Source organism: Pseudophryne corroboree, chromosome 5, assembly GCF_028390025.1.
Source record: "Pseudophryne corroboree isolate aPseCor3 chromosome 5, aPseCor3.hap2, whole genome shotgun sequence".
NCBI lineage: Eukaryota > Metazoa > Chordata > Amphibia > Anura > Myobatrachidae > Pseudophryne > Pseudophryne corroboree.
Window position 1 is genome coordinate 589,146,810 of NC_086448.1, and position 15,018 is coordinate 589,161,827.

Genomic DNA, 15,018 nt, shown 5'->3' on the forward strand with positions numbered 1-15,018 from the left:
ACGCCCCCGGTCTGTGATTGGCCCGCGGATCATTCACAGACCTAACAAGGATGGCCGTCGATGAGTGAAACCATCGATGGTCTCCCATATCCTAGTTAGCGACCATCGATGGGCACTCACAGTTTTGTCATCGATGGCGAACATACCGATGGCCATCCCTAATCCTGCTCTGGGAACACAGCAGCCAAAGGGCAGAGCCTCCCATTGGATGTAACCTGTGTGGACTCGCCCAATCAGCTGTGGACTGGGTGTGATAGACCTGCTGCTAACCTGGGGTATTATATAAGAGATCGCCACTAATAATGTGAAATATGAAAACGGGAAATGTAATGTTAAGTGGCTAAGGTGTACTAAAGTATTACAAATGATTTGTCTGTTTTATTTTCTGCAGCAAATATTATTGTAACGTGCTGACGGCAAGTCTTTTTTTTTTTTTTAGGTAGAATTCACATTAAATATCAAGGTTCTTTTGATTCATTAATTAGTTATGTATCTTCTGTTTCTCATATCCTGGTGTTCCATATAGCCTATGCAGCTAGTTTACATCTGGAGCAAATGATGTCATTAGTATTGTAATATAGTGCGTGTTGCATACCCTCCAACTGTACCTTTTTAATAGGTACAGTACCTTTTTTTTATGGTCTGTACCGATTTTTGGCTCTCCAAACTTCCATTGAAAGTATAGGAAAAGGCCCTTTTACCCGTGGTCACGCCCCCTTTTCTCATTTGTACCGATTTTTATGTGTAAAATGTTGGAGGGTATGCGTGTTGTATATACGATTACCTGGTCACCTATAATTAGCGTTGGCCATCCTTTAGTTAACCATTATTGGTATAAAACAGGTATTCCCAACCTCAGTCCTCAAGGCACACTAACAGTCCAGGTTTTAGTGATATCCATGCACAGGTGACTTCATTAGTACCTCAGTTATTTTGAAGCCATCTGTGCTGAAGCCTGGATATCACTTAAACCTGCACTGTTAAGGGGGTACACACGGAGAGATCCGTGCTTAAAATCTAAGCAATCTTGCTAGATTGCTTAGATTTTAAGCACGGATCTGCCGTGTGTATGCCCTCCAGCGATAGCGATGCGCGGCCCCGCGCATCGCTATCGCCGATGCTAGATTGAGCTGCATGCAGGCTCAATCTAGCGGGTCGCTCACTTCACCGTTGTGTGAAGTGAGCGGCCCCCCCGTCGGCTTTCCCCCTCGCTCAGCACATCGCGCTGTGCTGAGCGGGGTGAGAGATGTGTGCTGAGCGGTCTGTGTTAAGATCGCTCAGCACACATCTCTCCCGTGAGTACCCCCCTTTAGTGTGCCTTGAGGACTGAGGTTGGGAATGCCTGGTATAAAACCATCTGCAAAGGAACTATTGATGGTTTCACTCACCGATGGTCATCCCTACATTTCTTTTCAAGGGGTTGAGGGCCAATCACAACCTGGAGGTGGGAGCTATGCTGCATATCCTGGCACCTCGTAGAAGAAAAAAATACCCATCAGATGGTTCTGTACCATCGATGATGTGAAACTATGATTTTCAAAACAGGATGGTGCTAGAAACACCCCTATTAGAATTTTTTTTTTTGTATAGTAAAATAGTTTTAAATAGGTTTTAAAAATTACTTGCTTTTGGTCTGTTTTATATAACAAAAAAAGCATTAAAGCATTTTTTTTTGTAAAAGTCCGATAAATGTTTAATGCAAGAGATATGCAAGCAATTGCATATGACTTGCAGTCATAAGGTGTGTACTAAACATCCTAGTGATATTTGGTGGACCCCTTTCTTTGAAAGTAAAGCATTCATAACCTAGAACCAGAAATAACGACACGGAGACTTGACTTTTGGCAGAAAATTGCTAGCTATTTATTTGTCCCTATCCATTAGCAAACCTGTAATAAAGAAATTAATTACATATGCCGCTCCAGCCGGCATATGGTGGCGGCCCAAAAGAACGGCTCAATTAACCTAAATTAACCTTAAATAACTAACCCTATAAATTTACTAAAACTTATCATAAACCGGTAATAGGTGACAACTCAACCCCCACAGTGACTACCCACCGCTCCTGGGTGCCCTGCCGCTGCCTTCCCGGACGGGTGGTCAATCGGCCATAAGTCGATGGAGGTGAGTGCACCTAAACCACAACAAACTGTAAAACACTACAGTTTTCCCTTCAATACAAAACTGCCGTTCTTTTCCGCCAACAGAGAAAGATTCATCCCCAAAGTCTTTCGCACCGCCACCATAAACCTACCCTAACTCCTGCAAAGCGAAACCTAGATCCTCCAGAAAAAACATCATCCCCTCATTGGATAGATGCACTCCATCAGGCCGGAAAAGGTGGCTGTCTCTGAACCGAATCCTCGGGTGGCGAACCACCCTCCCTCCGTGGGACAGCACCCACTTTGCCACCGCCCCGTTCACCTTTTTCCAGGCCTCGTCAATCTGGCGCCCATCCGCCACACCCCTCCAACACAACCTTGGCACCATCATTGAAAAAACCAAGACACAATTGGTCCATGCTGCGGCCACACTTGCCAGATCATGAATCATGGCCCACCGCAGCTCCAAGGATGTCCTCTTCCCCAGGTCGTTGCCACCTAGATGTACAACCAGGACCCTAGGGACTCCATGCTTGCTGGCCTGACTCACTAACCTACTCCTCAGCTCGCCCCACATCATTCCTCGCCAGCCAAGCCATCTGACACCCTGTGCTCCAAGCAACGCCTGAGCCCCTTCTGAGGCCACAAACCTGGCCGCCCAATAAATGTAAGAGTGGCCAACCACCCAAATAGCCAAATTGTCGTCAAACCATCCTGAAGGGGTAAAGAGGGGTAAAATTGATTACTAAAAGGCTTATTAATTGTTTACACTGAAGGATCTGCCAAAAAGAAAAAACTTTAGATCTCGCTATTGCAGCAGTCACGGCCTAGCCGAACTGCACCATGCTTCGTTGCCAATTTAAAGCGCAATTAAAGACACAAAGGGGAAAGTTCAAATAAAACAAACGAAATAAAACAGGGAGGGGGGGGGGGGTATAAAATGGGTAACACATGTAATAACTCAGCTGGAGGTGAAAGCGTAAAGACCTGCTGAGGGACTCTGATTAGACCGGATTAGCCGAATTGTAGATTAGAATTCAGTCCGTCAAGTCAGGCAAAAAAATCGCAAAATAACTCCAGACCCCCGCTGCCGACTCATGCCAGCAACGGCGAGTAGCTAATCCCTGAGTAGGATAAAAAGGGGGGAAACACCAACAGACGCACAACACCAAAAATCACAGAACTGGAACAACATAATACATTGCAAATAAAACAAAGCACTAGGTGCAATCCGACTTCTCACGCGACGGGGCGAATGTATCGTCTATAACTTGACGACTTCCATCGCCCCACCGCCTGGATTTCAGTTCTGGAAAAACCCGCCGCAGCAGCCGACGTCGCCGCGCCTATTCGAAAGGAATGGGTACAGAAAGCAGCGGGTGGGAGGCCCAAGCCCGCCAAACAACGACCCAGCATCCAACGGAACTGGTATTTCGTGACTGGCAGCCCGTCATAATGCAATAGCCATGACCCCTCCTTAACGGGTCGCACCAACACATATTGCATTGCCAGACCCACTGGGCAAACGCTCTCCTCTAGCGCTGGAACCATAGTGACCCAGCGCCCTCTCCCCACTTGGTCCGTCTTAGAGCGCCGCAATCTGCACAGCAAGGACCTCTCACCCACTACAACGTCTCCGACCAGCATGCGCGAATCTGCTCTCTTGGAAGGCGCTACCAACTCCGAAACCCGAAAGGCCCCGTGGTAAGCCATTGAGAACGCCAAACTGAACAAAAGCGTCTCAAACCTGGACGACGCGACTCGCCCCACCGCCGCGATGACGGCCGGCAACAAGGCCGCATCGATGGGCCGCCTCCTTTCTGGTGGCGTCGGCGCTACTCGCGCCCACCCTTTCATTGCCTTCCGCAGAACCTCGCTTTTTGTCACATCAGGGACGCCTCGCAGCTTGCAGAAAAATGAGACGCCAGCCAAGTACCGTGATACCACCGCTCGGGACCTACCGGAAACGTAAAGCTGCCAAATAAAAGAAAGCATCAGCCGATGCCTGCTCTTACCTTGTTGCTGACGACCTTGGACAAACTCCTCCCACTCGCTCCAAGCTTGTCCGTAAGCCCTGAGCGTGGCTGGCGCGATTGACCGCAACGCTAGACCCTCCAGTCCGGCCCGATCACCTGCCAAACATAACCGGGACAGTGAAAACCTTGCTTCTCGGGTGCCAAAACCCGAAACCTCTCCCACTGTCCACGCGACAAAGCGTCGGCAATTCCGTTCTCCAAACCGGGCACGTGCTGTGCCCGGAACCATAGGTTCCTACGCAAGCACGTCAAAAGCAATTGCCCGAGCACCCGCAGAACCACCAGCGATTTAGCCCTCTGGTTATTAATCGCATGCACCACGCCCAGATTATCGCATCTAAACAATATGCTGCGATTAGCCTACCGATCGCCCCAGACCTCCAACGCTACCATAATGGGAAAAAGCTCCAGCAGCACCAGATCTTTTGTAAGACCCTCGCTAAACCAGTTAGCCGGCCAGGATGCCGCACACCAAGATCCCTCCAAAAAACAACCGAATCCAGAGGCACCTGCAGCGTCAGTAAACAGTTGCAACCGCTCGCTGTCCACAGCTGGCGCTTGCCATATGTTCACTCCGTTGAAATCCTCCAGGAACGAAGCCCAGGCGGCCAAATCCCTTTTTAATTCGGAGGACAATCGCACGAAATGATGAGGCCTGGCACACCCCGCCGTCGCCCTCTCAAGCTTCCGGCAGAAAACCCTGCCCATCGGTATAACCCGACAAGCAAAGTTCAGCATGCCCAGCAAGGACTGCGCCTGCCGTAGCGTAACTTTACGCGACCCGTTGAACCGGCAAATGGTTTCCCGGAGCTTCGACACCTTGTCCCGGGGCAGGCGACACTCTCCTGCCACCGTGTCAATTTCAATCCCCAAAAATGATAGGCAGGAGTCCGGGCCCTCCGTTTTGTCCACGGCTACCGGAACACCGAAGTGGTAAAAAAGAGCCCGGATGCTAAACAGCAAGTCGCCGCACCTTGTGTCATTAGCCGGACCCGCACACAGAAAATCATCGAGGTAATGGGCAACCCCGTGACCGCCTGACGCAGACTCCACGCACCAATGAAGAAACGTGCTAAAGCGCTCGAAAAATGAGCATGAGACGGAACATCCCATCGGCAAACATTTGTCGATGAAATACTCCGCCCCAATCCGGAAACCCATAAAACGGAATGAGTCCGGATGCAATGGCAGTAACCTAAAGGCTGACTCAACATCAATCTTAGCCATGAGGGCCCCGCTCCCGTAGCTGCGGACCATCTCTAGCGCCTCGTCAAATGACTGGTACACCACCGAGCAATGAGCCGGTGGTATTGCGTCGTTGACCGATGCCCCCGGCGGGTAAGAAAGATGCTGGATGAGCCGAAAAGCGCCTGGAGTCTTCTTCGGTACCACCCCGACCGGGGAGATGACCAAGTCATCCACCGGGGGTGACCTAAACGGCCCCTCCATCCTGCCCAACCTGACCTCCTTATCCACTTTCTCCCGCAGTACAGTCGGCAAGGCTCGGGCAGACTGGAGGTTCCTCTGCGCGCGCACTGACACTTCGCTCGCAACAGGCAAGCGAAAACCAAACTTAAAACCAGCGAACAAAAATTTTGCATCCCTTTTATTCGGATACAAATCCAACCACTTGCCCATCGTTTCCAGCTTAACTGGCGTTGGGGCTCTGCCGAGCGGTCCCGCTCGCGGCCTGCTTAGGGTACGCTTGCTTTCCCCGATTTCCCTGCCGACCACCTTTGAAACAAGAGGAGGCTGGGTGGGCTCCTCCACATTGCTGGCAGGAGTGACGAAAACGACACTGCTTGCCAAAGGAACATGTTCCGCTGTTAAAAGCGAAACACTTCCCTCGCGTGGCAGAACGCCCGCCCACGCGAACGGCCAATCCGCCTGTCCTGGCAAATCCTCCGTCCGCGCCTGACCCCTGGGCTGATGACCCCGCGCGACGCCCACCTGCTCCCTGTTTCTGGGGTTCTTCTTCCTGCTGTGAAGCCCGGGTCACTTTGAGCCAGACTTCCACGTCCTTGAACCCGAAATCCATGACCCGTAGCCCGTCCTGTTTCTCCCGAAACTCCTGATCATACCGGCGCCATTCCGAGCCCGAGGACGTGCGCTGCATGTCGTGAACGAGATGCAGGTACCGGATAACATTCATGTGTTCCTCCGGCCTATCCTCCAAATAGCATGCCGCAAAGACCCAGAAACCGGCCAGCCAATTATCAAAAGACCGGAAAACCTCCGTCCCCATGCCTTTCTTAGCGGCCGCCGCTTTGTAATCCTTCTTCATGGCCTTAGTCAAAACGAATAAGTCCACGAAGTCACCCCTACGTATCTTCTTGCGGCAGCTGTCTCGCAGCCCCCGCATAACCGCGGTGTACTCGCAGCGCACAACCCCAGGCAGATCGCGCCGCTTTTTTGCCCTACGCTCTTCCTCACTAACTCGCCTGCGCCGCTTACGCCTCTTCTGCTGTTTTGCTGCCCGCTTGGCAAATTTTGCCGCCTTCTTCTTCGCCCTAGAAGTACTGTCTACGTCGGACGCTTGCGACGCCAAAGAAGAGGAAGAAGACGAAGAGCTATGCGAACTCGAGCTCGTGGGGGAAATTGATATAGACTGTACCAACTCACCGGATGCCATCGACCTCTCCGACCTAGAATCCTCATCCTCTTCAGTCCAATCGTCGTCCTCCACGCATTCCGCCAATTCCCCTTCTTCTCGGCCCTCTGTGAAAGACAAAGCAGAAGAGGGCCCGGCCCGCGCTTGCGGCCCAAGCCGGGCCCCCCGTGTGGTATGCGCTGTGAGTGCGCGCCCCTGCCGTTCCCGGTCCGTACCTAGCTCCAGCTCCGCAGCGGCCGCCCCTAGCTCTCAGCAGGCTTGTGCCACCCGCTGCGCCGCCGAGGTCCTCTGCCTGCTAGACCCACTGACTCCGGCAGCCTGTCCGAAATCGGACCTCGCCCTAGGGGAAGCTGCTGCAGCTAACGGCCCCAAAGCCTCCACTACTGTGGCCAGGGCCGACGCTAGGGCCCCGGGAGGATCCCGCGTGCTGCGACCCCCGTAAACGGCTCCCGAAGGACCACCGGTCCTTGCCTTGGCGCGAGCCCGCGCCCGCCTACCGGCCGACGTGACCCGGGCACTCGGTCCCTCCTGATCCGACGGGAAAGCTAGGGCCCCCCGACCGGACCATTCGCTCTCGACTTCTGAGCATGCCTCCTCCCTTCCCATCGAAGCAGAAGAATCCCCCGGTCCCGGGGAGGACCCGCTGTCGTGTGCAGCGGCCCATGCCGCGGCCCTGCGGCCGCTGACCCATTCCCTGTCTCCCCACCACCCGCGGGACCCGCTGCGTCCCGCCTCTGCAGGAGTGGTATGAGGAGTCACAGAGATCCACTGTGTACCCGCGCGTGTACCCCCGCGCGTCCCCCGGTGTGCGCACGCTGCGCGCGGTCCCCCCTTGCATTGTCTGCTGCGGCCCCATCTCGTGGCGCCATCCCTCTCAGCCCAGCGTTGCCTACCAGAGGCAAACGCTGCACCCCCCTGGTGTGCCCTCTCCCCCTGCCGGACTCCGGCATCCAGGGAGTCAAAATGGGTGGCTGGTGTATTAGCGGCGCCGCTGCGCGCACACGTGCGCGGCCCGGAGCGAGCGTGGGCGCGCGCGTCCCACCAACGAGCTCCCGGCCGGCGTCTCCTCCTCGGCCGCCGCGCGGCGACCGCCAGCTCCTCTTCCCGTCCTCTCTTCCCGTCCTCTCTTCCCGTCCTCTCTTCCCGTCCTCTCTTCCCGCCCGGCACTAGCATTCGGCCGCGGCAAGGGAGGAGGGCTAGGACTCGCAACCGCCGAGCGCCCCCCGCGGCGCGCGCCCGACCCGATCACGGACTCAGCGGCTCCCGGAGGGGACGGCCGCCGCCCGTCGATCCTAGGGCGGCCTGCAAGGACCCCTGGTCCCCCACGCCGCCCTCGCACGGCCGGTGTGACCGGCTCGGCTCCCGGCGGCGAGCCCGACCGGGCCCGGCTTCCGATGCCCGTGCTTGTGGAGGCCCCGAGGGACGGAGCCCCGTCCCCCATGCCATCCACTGCATCATCAGGCCCCGCTCGCCCGTCTGACCCACGGTACCGAGCCGGGGCCCGTAAAACGCGCTGGGGGCGGGCAGCCATAGCAGCGGATATAATAAGGTGGAGAGGAGGAGTACTAACAAGAAAGCAGGGGAGGGGGGGGGGGTTAATCTGTGTAATATTTGCACAGTAATTGAGAAACAAAATTGCTTGCACTGCAGCACTCACCTAAAGCAAATCCTCCAAGAGAACTAAGATGGCCTCACCTTCCCTATATATATATCAACCCTCCCCCTAAAAAGGCTGTACTTTCCTAACATCTAGGTCCACCCCTCCCCAGATGTTTAACTCTTTCCTTTCCTATGCAGTCAATTCTCTCTCCAAACGGTGCAATGCACTGTACAGCCCGACATTGACTATTAGACGTGACTGGAGCCCGGCACCACCGATATAGTCAATGTTGGGCTGCATGCACAGTCTAGTTTTCTTTGCAATGCCGATACCACGGGGACCGCACAATCGGCATCGCAAGGTTTATACACACTGTGCGATATGCACTATATTTTCTTGCGATTTTGACCATATGATCAAAATCTAAAGAAAAATCACACCATGTGTACCAGTTCTTAAAGTGGTCCTAGAGAGGTGGTGGAACTCACCCCTGCGCCTATGCAATAAAGGTATTGAGTGCGCCCCAAAAAAGGGGCATGGTCTCAAAAAGAAAGGGGCGTGAACACACAATAGTAATAATGCCCACAGTAGTAGCACCCCTAATACACATAATGCCCACAGTAGTATCACCCCTAATACACAATGCCTACAGTAGTAGCACCCTGTAATACACAATGCCCACAGCAGTAGCGCCCCTTTTACAATACCCACAGTAGTAATCCTCCTTATGCAGTGTCCACTGTACTGGTAGTGCCCCTTATATAGAGCCCATAGTAGAAGCGCCCCTTATGTCCCCAGGAGTTATGCCCCTTATGAAGTGCCCCCTTTACAATGCCTCATTAGTAGTGTCCCCATTAGTAATGCCCTTAATGGTAATACCCCTGTGTAGTATTGACACCAGTAGTTATGTCGCCTGTAGTAATGCCCCCAGTCATTTAGCCCCCTGTAGTTTAGCCTCAGTAGTTGTGCCCCTAGTGGTAATGCCCCTGCTGTTATGACCCCAGTAGTTTACCCCCACTTTAGTTTAACCTCCCAGTGGTAATGCCCCCAGTAATTTATCCCCTGTAGTTTAGTCCTCATGTAGTTTGCCCCATGTAGTTTAGCCCCCAGTGGTAATGCCCCCTGTAGTTTAGCCCCTGCAGTTATGCTCCCAGTAGTAATGCCCCCAGTAGTTTGCCCCCCCCCCTGTAGTTTGCCCCCAAGTAGTAATGACCCAGTATTTTTCCCCCAGTAGTAATGCGCCCCTGTAGTTATGCCCCAAGTAGTAATGTGTCCCATGTAGTTTGCCCCCTTGTATTTTTCCCTAGTAGTTTGTCCCCTTGTATTTTCCCCCGAGTAGTTTGCCCCCAGTAGCTTGATCCTTTGTAGCTTTCCCCCTTGTAGTTAGCCTCCTTGTAGTTAGCCCCCTTGTAGTTAGCCCCCTTGTAGTTAGCCCCCTTGTAGTTAGCCCCCTTGAAGTTAGCCCCCTTGAAGTTAGCCCCCTGTAGTTAGCCCCCTGTAGTTAGCCCCCTTGTAGTTAGCCCCCTTGTAGTTTGTCCCCAATAGATTGCCCCCTTGTAGTTTGACCCCAGTAGCTTACCCCCTTGTACCTATCCCCCAGTAGTTAGCCCCCCGTAGCTTGCCCCCAGTAGTTAGCCCCCTGTAGGTTGCCCCGCTAATACACTCACACATGTTAAAAAAACAAACAGCACAATACTTACCAAGCCCCGCTCCCGCGTCCGACCGCTGCAGTCCTCCTGGCATCCGCTCCTCGGCACTATGGGAGAGACGTCATGACGTCTCTCCCATAGCACACACTGACAGAGACGGGAGCCGGAAGCAGGAGCTCAGTAGTGAGCTCCTGCCGCCGGCTTCTGCTGTGGAGAGAGAGCCGGGTGCCCGCTGGTAACACAATCTCAGCGGGCGCCCAGCATCTTCCTGTGGTGCCTGGCACACATCGGGTTAGGCGAGCCGGAGGAGGCGGAACTGCGTTCCATCTCCAAGTGTAACTGACGGAACTCAGTTCCGCACCGTTTTGGCTCACTTTAACCCCTGATGTGTACACACCTATACTGCGATTATAAACTGGAAATTGTTGGAATGATTTTGTTGCAAAAGAATATATTCTTGATTTCAACCTTATTTAGCAGCACTGTTGCACTCCTTTCAGACATTGGAGTCGGGAATTCGCCAGGTTCAGCAACTTGCAAATTTCTGGGTTTCAGCTCCAACCCTGGTAAAGAGCAGTGACCAAGATTATGTTTTTGGCAGTTTGCATTCACACACAAAAATCCCGGATTGTGCGCATTGACGTGAAAAAACTGTGACTTTTGTACTAGTATGGAAGGGGTATTAATGATGTATACAGTCCTGTAGCCAAAGATGTTTTCTGAATTCTGTCTGGTAACTATTATCCTAGGACCTGATTCAGAGATGGGCCTGTTGCTGCAGCAGCGATATGAAATATGCTGATGCCGCAGGACAAGTTTGAGGGAAAAATAAACCACCTGCTGGCATCACAGATCGGAGTGTGCATCGGATCATCTGCAAGACCATCAAGGATCTGAATAACCTTGAGGTTACTCAGCTTGGCCCTTGCAGCTCCGTAGCCGTGACCAGAGAGTCTGCATTGGAAAAAAATTGTGTTGACATGCCTTTTGTTTTCCAGATTGGAGGCTGGCACCAACCTCACCCCTCCCCACATCACCATTGGAGATGTATGCAAATCATCAGGGTTATGTAAATTTTCTGATGCTACATGGCCATATGTGTTAGACAGTGGATCACTCTGTGGTCTGTCTCCATTCCCAGCACTAGAGACCGCTTCCCTGCTCTAGTGTTTTCCCTCCTAGTGTCATCACAGTGCAGAAGGAGGTGCTTAGTGCACCGTCTGAGAGAATTCTTCCTGGGAGAGACAACTGCACTGACGTGCAGCTTCTGCTCTCCTCAGTGTGGGACCTTGTCTACCCCACAGCTGCACCCTGTGTGTATACAGCCGGATCCTGTGTGTACTAAGATGCTGTGTTGCCGCTGTACTGCTTCACATGCTGCAGAACATTTTCTATTTACTACAAGCTATTATCTGAATAGACCAATCATCCTGGTTTAGTGCCGTTGTGTGGACTAACATCCCTATCCGACACCACAATGCTCTGCCAACAATATGAGCTTTGTTTGCTATATATATTTTATATCATTCTAACTACTATACACTTGTCAATTTATTTTGTTCTTGTAATTGACCAATTTACGAAAATAATTCAAAATAAAAGGTAGTAGTAGTGGTAGTGGTAGTGGTGGTGGTGGTAGTATCAGTATCTTTATAGTAATAGCAAAAGTACAACTTTTATGAATCACCTATTTCAGTGATGCTGTTGTCAGAGCCAGGCATATCATATTTAAGGTCTTGCTCCTTAGATTTATAGGAAAATATTGACATTGTAATCGGATGCTTAATTTCGGAGTTATGTCCACCTGCTGTTTTATAATGTATCAACATTGTGCTTTGGAAAATGTGACAGTTTGTGCCCCTGCTGGGTGACCTGGATCATGTGACCTGCTGGGTGGTCTAGAAACTGTGACGGTTATTTGCAGCCAACCACTAAGCAGGGATTTTTTTAAATTTGTCTCATAAGGGGGTGAAAAGGGGAGGAGCAGACATACAGGGGTGACACAGATGGGGTAGACAGTGAGCATGGAATAGAAATGAGATGACTAGGTTTTATAAAGAAGTATGTCTAGAGAGCCGTTTCAAGCTTTATAGAGAGATGTGGATTCTGTTAGGGAATTCTAGAGACATGGAGCAGCACATGCAAAATCTTGTAAGTGGAGAGGAAGTAATCGGTTGGCACAAGAGGCGGCAGGCATTTGTGGAGTGAAGAGGGCAGGCAGGAGTGTAAAGGGAGTTAAGGTCAGAGATGTAAATGGGAGAGGAATAGGTGAGGGCTTTATAAGTGAATGTCTGAAGCTTGAGTTGGATTCTGAAGAGGAAGAGGAGGCAGTGTAGGGCTTGTGAGATAGGGGAGGCAGATGTAGCATATTTAGAGAGGAAGATAAGTTGGGCAGCAGCATTGAGGACAGATTGGAGTGGAGGGAGGTGGTAGTCAGGTAGGCCTAATAGAACTTTATAGTAGTCCAATCTGAAGATGACCAGTGAGTGGATAACATCTTTTGGATAAGGGCAGATAATATAAGTAGGGTCAGATCACAACTTTACATAAACAGAAAACCTATGTATTACATGATTTGTTCTTTATTATGTCTATAGTTTCGTTTGAGTTGGACCTGTCCTTTCACCATTGGAGCAGTGGGTATTTTGTAAACTAAGCTCATCCTCCAGCTTTATCTATTGACTGAAGGACAAATTTACAAAGATAGGCTTCTATAACTTTAATTAAAAAAAAAATATATATATATACTCTTCTCTTCCCTGTTCACCTTGGGCAGTGTTATGCAAAATTAAGAATTCCCTGTATGGTAATTACTCACTGCATCAGGCTTTTTACAACTGTTCCTTTTATTGCCTTGTTTTCAGCACTTTTGATTGATCTGATATGCATGGAAAGCTAACATATATCTGGGGAAGTTTGTTGTAGAAAGGCAGGACTCCGCTAAGCGGATCAATTATCATGTTAACTGTTAGCGTGCAATTAGGATAATAGCCACACTTCTCACTGCATGTTCTCCTGGGTGAACACTAGAGAGAATTTTTTATTCTCTGTGTGATATATAGGCCCATACACACTAGAAGATATGAAAGACAAAAGAGACAATTTCTTTTGAGCTCCCAGGTATAGATCATGAAAGATATTGTGCATACACACTGAATAATAAGATGAAAGATATTGGCAAAATCTTCTGGGACACCTCATTTAAATAATAGGCTTGTTGAAACCTTAACATTGGTGGACATTGGGTTTATGCATGTTTTAAACATGTATGCACAACATTGGTGGACAGTGGGTGCATGCATGTCTAGAACATGCATGCACAACATTGGTGGGCGGTGGGGTATGTGCATAATATATGTACATTGGTGGCCAGTGGCCTAAAATACTCACAAATATTTTTCTTGTGAGGGAGCACACCTCTTTCCTCTTCAGTATCAAGCTGAAAATTGTGCTGGGGAGTGGCTATATGACAATATCGTTCATGTCGTTCATCGTTCATATACACTGAACGATATGCACAAACGACATAAAAGATATTGTCAAAATTGACCTGGATGTCCGGAAGACAGCGATGATCGTTAACGATATTGAGCGTACACACTAGAAGATATTTTGAGAGAGATTGTTCAGAAAGCACTTTCTGAAAGATATCTTTCAAAATATCTTTTAATGTGTATGGGGCTTAGCCTTACCATCTAGGTAATTAAAAGTGGTGACAGTCTTTTATATACGACTGATTTGGAAGTAGTGTTCAGTCTAGCACCCTGTACCTGTCACAACCCATGCAGTTCCTGTTTCCTGCCTCGGGTGTTGCTCTCTGCTATGGTGCTTCTAGCACAGTCTGATTTGTATCTCAGCACTGAGACAAACACCAGAGCAGAGTGCGATACCCAAGGCAGGAAAGTGGAACTGCATGGGTTGCGAGAGGTGCTGGGTGCTAGAATGAACACTACTTACAGTGTCGCTTAGATACATTTGAGCAGCATTTTTTTCCAATAAATTTAGTCAAGTTTAACATAGAGCTAAACAGAACCCTCCTCATTCTCAGGCTATTCAATGTACATCACTGTCATATGTTTGTGTCTTTTACAGAAAGAGTTTGAAATAAATTATTAAACCATCATGGACCTTCCTTCATTGGTGAAGAAACTTGGTAAGATGTATGTGTGTGCATATATAGATATATAATATGTATATACATTTCTCTGACGTCCTAATGGATGCTGGGAACTCCGTAAGGACCATGGGGAAAAGCGGCTCCGCAGGAGACTGGGCACAAATAGAAAGCTTTAGTACTACCTGGTGTGCACTGGCTCCTCCCCCTATGACCCTCCTCCAAGCCTCCGTTAGATTTTTGTGCCCGAACGAGAAGGGTGCACACTAGGGGCTCTCCTGAGCTTCTTAGTGAAAGTTTTAGTTTAGGTTTTTTATTTTCAGTGAGACCTGCTGGCAACAGGCTCACTGCATCGAGGGACTAAGGGGAGAAGAAGCGAACTCACCTGCGTGCAGAGTGGATTGGGCTTCTTGGCTACTGGACACCATTAGCTCCAGAGGGACCGATCACAGGCCCAGTCTTGGAGCTCGGTCCCAGAGCCGCGCCGCCGGCCCCCTTACAGAGCCAGAAGCAAGAAGAGTCTGGCAAATCGGCGGCAGAAGACATCCTGTCTTCCACAAGGTAGCGCACAGCACTGCAGCTGTGCGCCATTGCTTCTCAGCACACTTCACACTCCGGTCACTGAGGGTGCAGGGCGCTGGGGGGGGCGCCCTGAGCAGCAATAGAAACACCTTGGCTGGCTAAAAATACATCACATATAGCTCCTGGGCTATATGGATGAATTTTAACCCCTGCCAGATTTTCACAAAAAGCGGGAGAAAGGCCGCCGAGAAGGGGGCGGAGCCTATCTCCTCAGCACACAGGCGCCATTTTCCCTCACAGCTCCGCTGGAAGGACGTCTCCCTGACTCTCCCCTGCAGTCCTGCACTACAGAAACAGGGTAAAAAAAGAGAGGGGGGCACTAAT

General features: G+C 50.6%; 1 protein-coding gene across 3 annotated transcripts in view; it reads left to right on the forward strand.

Annotated features, from left to right (window-relative positions):
- The window catches only part of RTTN (rotatin), a 660,131-nt gene that overhangs the window by 23,787 nt on the left and 621,326 nt on the right, over positions 1-15,018 (forward strand). For all 3 annotated transcript variants that reach the window (XM_063923387.1, XM_063923386.1, XM_063923388.1), the window contains exon 2: positions 14,091-14,151. In XM_063923387.1, coding sequence (XP_063779457.1) covers positions 14,121-14,151 — 31 coding nt within the window. In that variant the 5' untranslated portion in view covers positions 14,091-14,120. The remainder of the gene's footprint in view (positions 1-14,090; positions 14,152-15,018) is intronic.